This window comes from Sinocyclocheilus grahami, unplaced genomic scaffold (genome assembly GCF_001515645.1).
Source record: "Sinocyclocheilus grahami isolate Dianchi unplaced genomic scaffold, SAMN03320097.WGS_v1.1 scaffold383.1, whole genome shotgun sequence".
Taxonomy (NCBI): domain Eukaryota; kingdom Metazoa; phylum Chordata; class Actinopteri; order Cypriniformes; family Cyprinidae; genus Sinocyclocheilus; species Sinocyclocheilus grahami.
The window spans coordinates 612,737-627,259 of NW_015505562.1; the positions used below are offsets into that span (position 1 = coordinate 612,737).

At 38.0% G+C, this 14,523-nt stretch overlaps 1 protein-coding gene across 1 annotated transcript in view; it reads right to left on the reverse strand.

Moving 5' to 3' along the window:
- LOC107549901 (unconventional myosin-Ib-like) overlaps nt 1-13,881 on the reverse strand; it is a 62,904-nt gene extending 49,023 nt beyond the window's left edge. The window contains exons 1-2 of the mRNA XM_016231086.1: nt 13,745-13,881; nt 8,798-8,913 (exon numbers count right to left, since the gene is read on the reverse strand). Coding sequence (XP_016086572.1) covers nt 8,798-8,913; nt 13,745-13,870 — 242 coding nt within the window. The 5' untranslated portion in view covers nt 13,871-13,881. The remainder of the gene's footprint in view (nt 1-8,797; nt 8,914-13,744) is intronic.
- Between the last annotated feature and the right edge of the window lie 642 nt (nt 13,882-14,523).

The following is a 14,523-nucleotide window of genomic DNA, read 5'->3' on the forward strand; positions in this document are numbered from 1 at the left end:
CTGATGAGGTGAGAAATGCTGTGAAGCAGTATCCCAATACAGAATGCATATAAATGGAATGATATAAAGCTGGAGGATATGGATTCTATTTTAGATTGTGATAGACCAGATATATTTTATAATGTAGACAGTCTTGTGCATTCTGAAATAATTCAACTGATTGTAGAATAACACAATATGTTAAATTTGGTCCAATTCGCTTGTACCATTTTGTATATTACTACTTAGAAAAACATAAAAATGAAACAATTCAATTAATAATCAATTAAAGTGCTTATGGCACAGAGTAAAATAGGATTGTGGGGTTAATGTGTTTTATAAAGCCTGTTTTTGCAAAGGAAACTCACAATGACACATTTAGATGCAGAAATAGACAATTTCACTCGCTTCACATATAATGTAGTAACTCCTGTTTAGAAGCTGTTATTTGAAAGATTCTTTTTTCTCGTACTTTTTGGCATCTAGTGACATCAAAAAGTAAATTGCAGAGAGCTGGGCCTAATAGAACCTGAATTACAAAATTTCAAAAAAATTATTTGTTTTAAAATTCCACAAGCGCCTATGTTTTTTTTGTGTTTATTGTAATATTTGAAAAATATATAATGTTATGTATAAAGAATTACACTCATGTTTTGTAGTTCAAAGGGTTTTCTTTACAATGAAACCATTTTTTTTTTCATTTCCTCCATTGTATGCGTGTAGGGTAAACATTTTAATTTGAGTATGTCAAATTTAGGCGAAAATACCAAAAACGCCCCAGAGAATAATTAATTCAGTCACAAGCCAACAGAAGTATCCATGGCTCAGCAAGACAAAACCATGAGAGGGAGAGGTGAATGCTGCTGCCTGACCTCCAGGCCTTTTGAGTCTCTGCTCAGCATCCTTCAGCAGGACTCAAATGCTTTCACTCAGGTCCTGTGTTGAGTGTAAATCCATAATCCACTGGTCATGGGACATGAATGTGTATTGTTGTTTTCATAAGGATCACGCAAAACATGCAGACACTGCAAAAAAAAAATGCTTTGCAAAGTTCAATAATGCCCCCCCAAAAAAAGACCTTTAAAGGGAACCTATTATGCAAAAATCACTTTTTAAAATGTGTTTGAACACAGTTGTGTGGCCGCAGTGTGTGAAAACCAGCCTATAATGTTAAAAAAAACCACAAGTTTTGTGTTTTGGGATGCACCAACGAACATAGCAGTCTTCATAGACTCACTCCATCTCAGCCGCTGAGGACACTGTGGTTAAATTTAATTTTCGAAGGAAAGGATCAGCGATTTGTGCGCGAACGTCATCTCTAGACAAAGTAAGTATCACACGTTGCCTTTCTGAAAGAGTTTCGTGGCACTCTTTAAGGTTAATGTTGCTAAAGCTACCATTATCTCTGTTTTCACTGGTCTGCCTTCACATGCTATCAGAATGATTGTAAATAGCAATGTGGTAGTTAAAAATTGCATATGAAAGCAATGTGAAGTCGACCGCTTGAATTTGTCAAGCTCATAATCACAAATGGGACTGTGATAGTTTGTGATAGCATGCAATTGCACCATGAGACCAGCTGTCGCCATTTTTATTGTGCCGTGCTCCCCCCGTCTGTGTAATTCATAAATGCATATTTATTATGCACAATGCAATCAGATGACTGACTTTTAACCAGAGTACATTTTCTGTAAGGATAACAGGCTTGTACTAATAGTGGAATGTTTATTTGTATGCCGGAGCTTGAGCTCTTGAAGCTCCGCCCTCTTCTGAAAGGTGGTTAGGAGCACTAGCTAATTTGCATTTAAAGGGCCATACACAAAAACGGCACGATTGGATTCATACCCTAATAGTGCCGATTTTATCAAGATATAAAAAAAATTATCTGTGGGGTATTTTGAGCTACAAATTCACATATACACCCTGGGCACATTAGAGACTTATTTTACATCTTTTAAAAAGGGGCATAATAGGTCACCTTTAATAAAATATGAAAGTTTTGGGGTATTTTTATTTTTTTGTGCACAGTATTAAATGGTTCCTAGAAAAGAATGGCGAAAAAATATATCAAAGAAAACTGTCTAATAACATTACGCATTTTCCAAATCGTTGGGATGCTGGAGTCCAATTCACACAAAAAGGTACAAAACTGTGACTGGTACACTTTCCAAAGGTATTAATAGGCACTTTTAAAGTACTAATAAAATACTAACAAGTACCTTTAAGGTACTAATATGTACCATTGAGGGCATATAAAGTACACAGATGTACCTTATGATATCACCCCAGCGTCAGCTTTGTTCCTCGTTTTTTTTTTTTTTTTCTGAGAGTACAGCATATTGGGGTCATACACAGGGAAACACCCTGGATGCATTAGTAGTCCATTGAATGGCTTGAATTGTCAAGTCCAAAAAAAACAATTTTGAATCCCTATGAGCTGCTATTTTGTGTGCCGGGCTGCACTATCAGTAGGGTACAATCTCTCTGCAAACAATGCCCTGGTGCTGCTCAATAGCAGAGTGCTGAGAAGTCCCATTACATCACTACACACAATGTAATACAATCCACCCCCTGAGACGCAGCAGCTCAATCTGGGCATGACACACTGACCAAAGTCCCCATCTGCAACACCATCCAAGACCCCCATCTTCCAGAACTGTCATGAGGATAAGCACCTGCCAACAACTTTGTCATGCAAATTACTAAAAAGACCTTCAAAGCCACACGTGGACACTAATTGACTTATATGATGTTTAATGTCAGTGTTTAATGTGATGAATGCTGGCTACTGTCCAAGGCTGGGCGACATTATGGCTCTGTCCTAAATCCAGCCTAATTGAACCCCCTACCCCCATTTTTCCATGAAGATTTTGAGGGAAAACGGTAACTGGAATTCAAGGAATGGATTTAAACATTTTAAAATGTTTTCTGCAGGTGCAGATTCAACTCGTATGTAAGTGATTTGGAACACACTACATAGGCAACTACACAAACAGTGCTCCTCATACAAAGCATGTCACAATTATTTATAATAGAGTCTATTGTTAGCATGCTGCTAAGATAACTGCATTGGTACAGCATAAAAATACACAAATATTAGGTAAAGTAGTTACTCAATACCCTAAATACTATTGAACATTTACATTTAGCAGACGCTTTTATCCAAAGCCACTTACAAATGAGGACAATGGAAACAATCAAAATCAACAAAAGAGCAATGACATACAAGTGCTATAACAAGTCTCAGTTAGATTAACGCAGTACACGTAGCAAGATTTTTTTTTTTAAATAATATAATAAATAAAAGGAAAACAGATGGAATAGAAAAAGAATAGAGCAAGCTAGTGTTAGGTCTTTTTTGCTTTTGTTAATTGTATAATAAATGAAAAGAAAACAGATAGAATATGAAAAGATTAGAAATCACTTTTTTTTCAGAGAACAAGCAGCAAATGAATAGAGTACAAGTCTAAAAGGGACATGTTTTTTTTTTAAAGAATATAATCAGAATAGAGAGTGCTAGAGTTAGAGGGTCAAATAAACATGGAAGAGATGTGTTTTAAGCTGATTCTGTAAGATGGCTAAGGACTCAGCTCCTCGGATTGAGTTGGGCAGATCATTCCACCAGGAGGGAACATTTAATTTAAAAGTCCGTAAAAGTGATTTTGTGCTTTTGGGAGGAAGAATACTGTAGATTTGGAACAGAGCACATAAATATCGCTGTAATGGCTACTAATTGTGTTCCTCTCTAATCAAACACAATTAGTGCTAATAGCCTGGAACACAGCTGCAAACACTCACAACAGCTTCTTTGGGATGAGCAGTATTGGGTAGCAGGTGCGAGCAGGCCCAAAGCACACAGAAGACCCCAGAGGAAAGAAAGGGGCCGTCTAGTCACTACATATGTGCAATGAGTGTTTCAAAGATGTCTAGAGAGACAATGGTTGTCTAAAGCATTTGGCAAAGCTCATTCATTTAATTAATACAGTGTGTGTGCTGTGGTTAATGCTCAGGTAATGAATCATCAAGCCTGCTGCGGGATTTTTTGTGTCTACACGTCTGCTCATTAAAGGAATAGTTCATCCATAAATGAAAATTGCGTCGATGCTTACTGATCTTTATGTTGTTCCAAATCCAAATGCTGTTTTGTTCTTATCAAAAGGAGAAATTGAATCAATCTTTATGATGTAGCTCTGCCATATGAAAACAGTTAAAGACCAAAACTGTCAATTTTCAAAATAAAAAAAATAATAAATGCATAAACCATAGTAATAGTCGTATATGCAGTATATTCCAAGTCTGAAGTCTTACAATAGCTTTACGTGTGCCTTTTTTATTCTTTAAGTTCTCATTCACTGATGATTTTTCTTTCCTCCACAGAAGCTGTGCAGCCTTTAAAAGCTCTTTAGATTTAAAAGAAAACATTTATTTTGAAGCTATTGACGTCAGAAGATTTGGAACACAGTAAAATACTACGTCTTAAGGTGTTTTGAGTTATTGTACTTTCTTCTCGTAATTACTATGAACTAAGTACAGTATGAAAAAGAGCTTTGTGTCAGTTCATCAAAACACTGGTTTGGAATGACACGGCAGAGAAAACAATATCTTAATTATCAGGTGAACTTTTCCATGAAAGATTTTGACTACACAAAAATTATCATTACTGAAATGAAGCATGTATACAAACAGATCATACTGATTTGTGAAAAAAAGTTGTTGGTTACTGTAGGCTCACGGTCTTTTAGTAATTCTTGTCAGCTCACGGTTTCTTAACTGCTTAATCTCAAATGGTTCATTTGAAGATTTCCTGTATGCAATCCAACAGCATAGGAAACTTACAGGTCCCAAATTTGCTCTCTCACACACACACACACACACACACACACACACACACACAGCTTTTCTTGGCCTCACTGTAAACCATATAGTACAGTATGTGCTTCTGAGAACACTTTCAGGCCTGAACTATGAACCGTTGTATTTAGAAAAGCTAAAAGCACAATGTGTTGAACACATGGGATCACGTTCTTGCATGAACCTCAGACAGAGATGTCATAAGGACCATTAAAGAGACCTTCCACCCTCAAAAAAAAAAAAAACCCATGCACACACAGACAACCTCATTCACAATCTGACTCCACTGAAGCACTCTTACCACACACAGATGGCCACTAAGCCAAAGACAGCAGAGCAGTGTGAAACTGTGAAGTCTGTTTGGAAGGGAGAGGTGGCACCGGGGCTCTTGAACCTTGTGCGGCTGCCAGAATGAGGCGTTTCACACTCATCCTGGGTCATTAACTAAAACAACCTCAACACCAAAGTTCAAGCTCACACTCCAGCGGTCAGAGAAGATCCAATGCAGAGCATTTCCAAACATCATATCTAATACTATTTCAGCCTTCTGATGACATGCACTATATTTATCTCCACATACACGTATTTGTTTTGATGACACTTCTGTGAACATTTTTGAATGACGACAAATGAATCATATTTTGAATAAAGTAGGACTAGTCTAGTCAAAACTAGTCTAAGTGAATTACTATATTAATGATATATCCACAATGTTGCTTAAATTTTGTATCCAACAAAATACTCACAAATTTAAAATTCACAATACAGAAAAATCATAACCCAACACAAATCTGAAGTGAATTAACACAAACTAATATCTTACCATTCCAAATTCTGCTCCATTCTTCTCTCTGAGATGTCAGATTGTCCTGATAACAGACTTCTTGTGAGGGCACATAGTTCTTGTTAGGATATTGTTGCAACCAGCAGAAGTTTGTCACCTCTGGTGAGTGTCTTTAAACACACCACCATTTGCAGTGATTAGTGATCATGGTGGTCTCAGCCACTTTATTGTCTCCATGGCTTTGACCACCTCTGAAGCTCAGCTGCTAGTTGCAACAAACTCTTAATGTTAAGAAAACTAAGTTATAACACCTTTACAATTGATCGTTTAACTTAAGAGGTTTATTGCATCTAGACTCAGGCCTCTTAAAAGCAGGTGGGCATATGATCTCTCAATGCCTCAGGCACATCTGCACACTCTAGACTCTTCCGGTCTTTAATGGAAAACAAAAACACACTGCTGATATCAGTTTTTATGCATTTGTAGGCTAGGACCACTAGAAACAGAATGGAACCACCAAACAGATTTGTACTCTGTGTAAGTCTTGTTTAAGCTTGGTGACACTAGTGGAGGAGAAAGTACACACTTAACGTTAAATATCAGATCTTTGGTGTCTACGCAATTGTTATTTTTTTTAGACCTCAATGTGGACTAGTGGATCAGCTTCAAGGGATGTCTTGATCTTGCGTTTCTTTCATTTCATTAGGTTTCCCAGCTGACAGAATGACCCTTCAAGCTGCCAATTCTGCACTTGCCCTTGGAAAAGGCCACTCTCCTTTGACCCCTTTGAACTCTATGAAAGCCTGTGATAACTTTAAGCTGTTAGTGCAATTGGCTTGTCTGTGCAGGTTTAGATGAAGAATTTACTTAACCCTGCAGATGAGAAGAGCAATCATATCACACATGGTCTCAATGTAGAGCAGGCACACTCAAAACTGCCATTATAAACCCCAAAGTTGATGAGCATCTGTTAAAATCGATAAGGGTTGCGTGACCTCGCCATGGATAGGAAAAGATGATTAGGAAAGGACAACTTCCAAACCCTGTCATAGTCTCATCTTACAAAAGATCTACCACACAAAAGCCTAAGCAGATGGCCTGACTTGGAGATTAAGATCAAATTATGGAATCTTTTACAAAGACCTAATTTAAAGAAGAACCTCACAGTCTTTAAGGAGGACCTAACTAAAAGAGACCTTAATCCAAGCTTCTCATTAAAGATGAGAATAAGTCTTATGCCTATAGTAAACTTACAATATGCAAGGGTGTCTAGTCCTGCTTTAGGAGGCCCAATGTCCTATTAAATTTAGCTCCAACTTGCCAACATACTTGCCTATAAGTTTCTAGAGCAGTATCTCAAATGGTCCCTTTACCATAATTTACTATTCCCTACATTAATCTACTAATATTGTGCACCAAATGAAAACCAGTGAGCAAATTCACACCTTGAGTCCACCAGAAGGGCTGCGAAACACCACTAGCTAGATGTGGAAATTCATTCAGTGCAGCAATTACAGTATATGGGTATAGTGTCTAGCCATTGAGTGTACATCGGTTACACTATTGACGCACATTATGGGATTGAATGTGTTCCCTCGATAATGTCCACTACAGTATCGGACACCACTACAAATGGCGATCACCTAAAATAGTGCATTATATAAATGTATAGGGGGTGATTTCATACACAGCCTAGTATTCCAGAAGACTGTGATTAGTTGCACCTGGTATATTTTATTAGGATTAGAGTAAAACTGTGCAGGACGGTTGCCCACCAGGAGCAGGATTGGACACCCCTTGATGAAATGTATGATGCAACCAAGGACGCATTGCATTCCAAGCGTTGTTGCAAAAGGGTAATCTTCAGTTTTCCATCTAAATGCAAAATTGAGCACTCATGAGGAAAGATGGCTGATTTCAAATTGCATTGGATGTTCTGCATCAGGTGAGTGACTGTAATTGAGATCAATGAGAACGCGAACACATAGTGTTCTTCAAATATTACCTTTATACACCTTTAAGCCACAAGTCTGGTTATATGAGACTAGGCTCTTACAATATTTCTGAAAATGATAAAACAAGCACAGACTTGATTAAAACTTACCCAAAAGCTTGAAAGCAGTTTGAGCACAGATGCCCTGGTCCATTTTGCTGCTGACTGCTGTGCTTACTGAGGTGATGAGGTGATGATCATAAATACTATTCAACAGTTTGTGCTGTTAACAGGACCAGTTACAGCCCATTGTCCCAGGACGTCGAAATGTACGAGCCCCACAGGCCAGTACACCCAGAGCCATCTAAGAGGTCTGCTTCCCAGGCATGACAAGAAAAGCAGCTGCCCTGGAATGAGCTCAGAGCCTGGCTTCAGATCAGAGGAGCATCGACCCTGACACCACTGTAACAGTGCATAGACTAAAACATATGAATATGGAAGGGTCCAAGACTGAAGGAGAACTGCATACCAGAGCAAATATTCACTTAAAGCAGATCAAACGAACAGGATAGGCCCAGAAGCAAAGGAGAGATCAATTTAGAAACATGAGGAGAACAAACTATGAACCCACAGGCGAAAGTACCAAAAGGATCCTTTGGGGGAAAAAATACAGCTGTACACAGTTGTTTATTTAAACTTCTCCTTTTGCAGGGGAGAGTGTGTAGAATGAATGGGAAAAGTTATTGGTACAGCCATCCCATTCTCAATGGCTCTTTTTTAGAGTTGGGTTTTAAGAGTTAGATCAGGCCATGGTGTTTTTTTTGTTTTTTTCAGAGGGTATGTGTGCGTCTGCCGATCAAACAAAGCAGACTGCTTTGTTTTGTTTAGGCAGTCTGGTCAGGCGGCTGGCAGCTCTCTAAAGAGACAGATGGTCATTAGCTGGAGCAGGACAGGACAGTGAGCCGCCCCTCCCCCAAAAGGGCTGGACATCATGTGTCAGGGGTCCAGTGGATAGAACACACCGCGTTTATGCACACCTACTCTGCAAATTCACCTCTGCAAACATGACACCACTGGGGGACCTTCACATTATTATTGATTAAAAAAGAAACTGCAGGGCTGTTCCAACCCTTTGCATGCATGTGTGCAACAATTTCTTTAAGTTTGTGCTCTGCCGACCAGGAAGCCTAGGAATAAACTAGACAGTGACTTTGTTGTATAGTGCTTTCAAACAAGCTTTTTAAACTCACATGTGTGGACTGAGTTCATAGAAGTTCCTGTTGCGATACTCCTCCACCTTTTCTGCTGTGTAGATGGGCAGGGACTTGTAGGGGTTCATGGAGATCACCACACTGCCAATGTATGTCTGTGGAGGAGAGTGAAAGATGCAATAAACCACCGATCAAACAAACAACAACAAAATAAATACATAAATAAATAAAAACAAAACATAAGAACAGATTTGTGAAAACATGTGAGATAAGAAGAGACAACATAACCAGTCATACGATGGAAATCAAATATAGAGAACAATCTATAAATACTTGATTTTTTCTGAAATATTATTAATCTTCATCGCTCAAAATTTGAAGGAATATTAGCTGTTCGTATACCGCCATTCTACTAACATTTTTGACAAAATAACCAAAGCATTTCAACAAAAAACTTTATTTTGTGGAAAACACAGTGATCAAAATTAGAGAACAGTAACCACTGCAGCATGACAGATGATTACAACTAAAAATTTGGAGGGTTACAGCCTAGTAGGCCCTAGCTTTAAATGACTTCACACATCTGCAGCCACAGGACATCGCTAGTCTCTCAGTCTGGTGTGATCTTGGTCCACTCGCTTTCATAGAGATTTTCAGTTGGGTTTAAATCAGGACTCTGGCCCGCCATTTCATTATTTCAATGTTTTCAGCCTCAAGGAACTGCTTTACCTGTTTTGCAGTGTGACAAGGGCATTGTCTTGCATGAAAATTGCAGGCTTATTGGGAGATGCTTGCAGGGAAGGAACCGCATGTTGCTTAAGAGGGATCTGATAAACATTTGCATTAACGTCTCTGCTATTTAGCTGTATAAGTGCCCCAAATTCTGCTGTAGAAAACACCCCCCAAACCATGGTACTTCCTCCTCCACCTTTCACCGACTTCTATACCCACTTGGGCTTCAGTCTTTCCCGAGTTTGATGCCGAACAATGTTTCCCATCTGACCCAAATAAATTAAACTTGCTTTCATCACTAAAGTGACCTTTGGACCAGATCTCCTCTCTCCACACAACCTGCTCCTCAGCAAAGGTGAGCCTAGTCTTTTGATTATTTTTGCTGATGAGAGGTTTTGTCACTGCAGAGTGCACTTTCAGTCCGACTTCTCTTAAACGTGCCGAGACACCCTGTTCAGCGCTGAACTGGCAAGCAATTCCATCTGCAGTGTTGAACCAATTCCCCATTTAGAGTATCCTCATTAGCCTGTCTTCTCGTGCAATTGTCTTACGTGGATGACCAGCCTTTTGGGGGGACTTGAATGAATTAGTGTCATTGTAAAACGGCAATATTCTAGAAATCACAGATTTGGAATGGCCAGCTTCTCTTGCAATGACTGAAAGGGTCATCATTTTGGCCTTTATCTGGACCACCTCCTGTTAAAGGGTTTCAGTCACCCACCATCTTGCAATCTTAGTGAAAATGAAAGGAATGTTGCCATTTAAATAGGTTTTGTCATATAATTAAGAAAATTATCCCCAGGTGTCAGATTAAGACCAATAACATGGAGGTACCTCGAAGTGTTCTCAAATTTGTATCGGGGTTCTTTTTCAAATATCTCATTTAAGTTTTTTTATACTGTGCATCAGAATACAATTAATTTATGAAATATGCTTAACAACTGCCCTTCTACTTTGATAACTTCAAATAGGACTAAGCAATGATCTTGAAATTTAAGAAATTGTAGGTAGTTCTCTAATTTTGATCTCCAATGTATATTCAGTCTACTGCAGTGGTTCCCAATCCTGGTCCTTGAGAAACCCAAACTGCACATTTTAGATGTCTTCCTAAACACACACACACATACCTGATTCAACTCATCAGCTTATTAATAAAGACTCCAAGACCTCAGATGTGTGTCAGATAAGAGAAACGTCAAACGGCTCTCCAGGACCAGGATTGGGCATCTCTAGTCTACAGTACTGGTGTTACTGAGCATACAAACTAATTGTGGTACCCAAGTGTTGTCACCGCAGACTGTATATGCATCATCAAGCCAGTCATAATGAAAATAATGGTGTGCTCCTACCATGAAAATTATGGTAAATGTGAAATTTCACTTGTACTGGTATCGTGACATCCCTAAAAGACACTGCACTGTATTCATACTCCCCTGCTGTGAGGCACAGACAAACAGTGGCGGCAGCAGTGCTACAATATGCCTCCGTCTGCATGATCCAGATGGGAATTCCTGGGTATTGTTCAGACAGGCGGGGGGCCCGCAAGCAGCCGAACAAGAGAACACAAACAAAAATGTTCGGAATTCCAGAAAGCATCAACAACACAGGGTGGTCAAAAGTGGCCAGCGAGGGCAACGGTGTCTAAAGTTGTCTATTTCAGATGACTCAAACAAACATCCTGACTAATTTATTCCAAGCTTCTCTTGCTTTTCAAATCTTTCTTTCATTCTTGCTGCCACCAATTTCTAACTTATGATGTTAAAAGCAAATCTATCTCAATGTCTCTGGGACATCAGAACAATGATTAATTCTTGCAGCCGTCTTCTACCTTTCATTACAGAGAGTGTTGCATAAGGCTTGCAGCCGGAGGATCAGGCCTCTCCCATGGCAACACAGCCCACAACCTATTGTCAAATGTTCACAGGAGGCATAATGAATCCCTTAGATGTAGAGATCAAATGTAAATGAACAGATGAAGTGAAAATTACAGAAAAAAGAAATATATATCAATAAAAGTGCATGAGTCACCCAAGACATATGCTACCAGTCAAATGTTTGGAGTTTGGACATTTGCAACAAATGAATTTATCTTTAAAGCTTTTTGAACCAGTGGCTTAATTCTTCTTTCACACAAACAGAACAGAATTGGTATTTCTTCATTCTATTAGGAATATATTAGAATCCTCCCAATCCCAGATGGATTTAAATACTGTTCACAATGGTGACATTGCACAATGGGCACTAGAGAGATGTGACGGCTATGGGTGCATTAGAGCAGGACTAGGCCTGTGTAAATAATTCAATTGGCCTTTAAATGCATCTAAATGAGACCTGGTGGACATACATTTTGGAAGAACGAGCAACTGTGGATCAATAAAGAGCATCACTAAAAGAGTGAGCACACACAATCACATCTGTTCCTTACTACTAAATGTGCACACACACACACACACACACACACACACACACACACACACACACACACACACACATATATGTTCTTTCTTGAAGCCAATAACACCGAGCAAAGTTTAAAGATAAATACAAGGACATTTGTTTCATAATTCTACAGCTCTTATTGCCTGCTGTATTTGAAAATGTAACCCATCATAACTGTTTTTGACAGGGCACTGATTAGATAAGGCAGATAATTATATGTGACATTCATTGTAAAGTTGGTGAAATGTAAGACATACGATGGACCGTGATGTAAGCTTCTTGGCATTTAAATAGATGATACTGAGGGTGGAGACGTTCCTAGAATATTCTCCATTAAGCCCTTTTAAAATATAAGTTTAAACGGATAATTCAGAAGTATTTTCCCACCTTAATATCATTTCAAACTTATTTTGTTTATTGAACTCAAAAGGAGAGGTCTACTTTTGCAGAAAACATATGAGTGAGTAAATAATGACAGACGTTTAATTTATGGTTGCTGTGACTATAACTTACAAACAAGAAAATTAAGTGACCAGTTTGCACAAAGTGCAAAGAACATATAAATATACTGTGCTCTATATAATTTTGCTCTTGTCAGCACTCTCCTGTGTAATTTGGGGATTTGCATTAAATACAAGGCTAGAGGTTGCATTAAAAACTTGCAGCTACTGGACATTGAGGGATGTGGGTAGTAACACTCTTAATTACAGAGTAAACACACAACCTGCTTGTGACCAACTACATGATTTTAGTCTTTTAGAACTGGTCAGATTACAGCTCTGCAAAATATAAATAAACATCTTCAAGGGTCCATTTTTATGGTGCCACACAAAATGTAAATCAGCCATTTGAAGGGGTCATTAAACCTTAATATTTCCTGATACTGAATGCAAATTCTCATTAAGCATGGCAACTAATGCAGCAATTCATTTGTTTTTCAATCAATTTATAGGTCCACACATACAGTATGTAAATCTGAACATGCTAGAGCTTTCTTCCAATTTCAGCAGGAAAAAAACATTTTTGATTAATGAAAATTAAAAAAAATTTGAGTACTAAAGATGCTGTCTATCTATTAGCAAAATGTCACTAGCAAAAAAGTAATATTGTCAATAGTGTAGCAATGTATGAAGCACAGTGGTGAAAGCTTTTACCCTCACTAGAAATTCTGGACGACTGGATTTCCTTGCATAACTTTACTGTACTGCTTTATACGACCACATCTTAAGTGTCAAGTAATTTCTGCAGTGGTAATGTCACTAAATTGTTTTGCAAAAATAACTGTTTTCAAACAGGTTTCGTGACCACTCTCCCTGTCTGCTATTGGTCGAACAACAGACAGCCAATTGGATTAAGGCAATTTTGCAGTGTCAGACAAAGAGAACACTGTTTTAATAACACAACATAGCCACAGTGCTTGTTTGTACCCGAAGAAATGTAGAAAATCCTCAATTCTCTTAGATATCTGTTCACTTTCGCATATTCGGATTCATTAAACAACTATTTACAAATCAAATGAACCCATTTTGTATGCTGGTTTGTTGTTTGGTATGCAACAGCTTTTAAAACTGAGTCCAAATGAATGGGAAAGACATGAGAGCAGGGACAGAACAATGCAAGGGCTATGATTTACACCGTGTTCATCTCTACACTCCTATTTGTCTGTGAAGTGGGAACACACTCAGACTAAACTTAGACACTCTTGATGTGATGTGACTGTCTGGAGTAGTGAAAGCCTAAAATGAGAGGACGACCAAGAAAAGGAAACAGCAATTGTTGCATGATGTTCTCAACATTAGTTTAAGCATTACTTACATAGATCTCGTTGTGATCGAATCGCTTCTTTAGATTCTCAATGAAGGTGTCTTCGGACAGGGGCTCAATGAGGACCATATCGCCCACCCCTATCATATTGTCGAGAAGTGATGTCTTCACCTCCATTTTGGACAACACCCCCTATAGAGAAAGCAAGACAATTACATATCAGATCAAGAGTTCTGTAGGCCTTGACTTAGACATGTATCTAGGTCAGTGGGGTTAATGTGTGTGTCTGTGTGTTTATTCATTCATACAAAATACATTAAAAACGTCGCTAACTCGGTTTGAATACAAATCTTCGATGATTAACATGTTTTCAATTTATGAATTTCAATTAATTTAGATATTTCTGTGGAGCAGGATTATTAATGTTAACTAAAACAATAAATAAATAAGTAAATAGGCTAAATAAATAAATCATGCCATGAAAGTCAAACAAAAAAAATAAATAAACATTTAAACTTAGAAACATTGATCATTTTTGTTATTTTTAAGTTGAAGTCCTAAAATAACTCAAACTTAAAAACGATATATAAAAAATACTACAATTACACACAAAAACAAAATAACAAGCTTTAAATGAAATTTAAATAAAAACAGAAAACTAAAATAAAAATTTAAAATATTAACAAACACTAAATGAATTACTCTAAAATAAGGACTTTATGAATTTTATTGTTACCAATTTCTTATTACACATGTCTCAAGCTTATTCTTGGTTGCACCACATAAAAAAAACACACACACACACACACACACACATGCAAAACCAACAT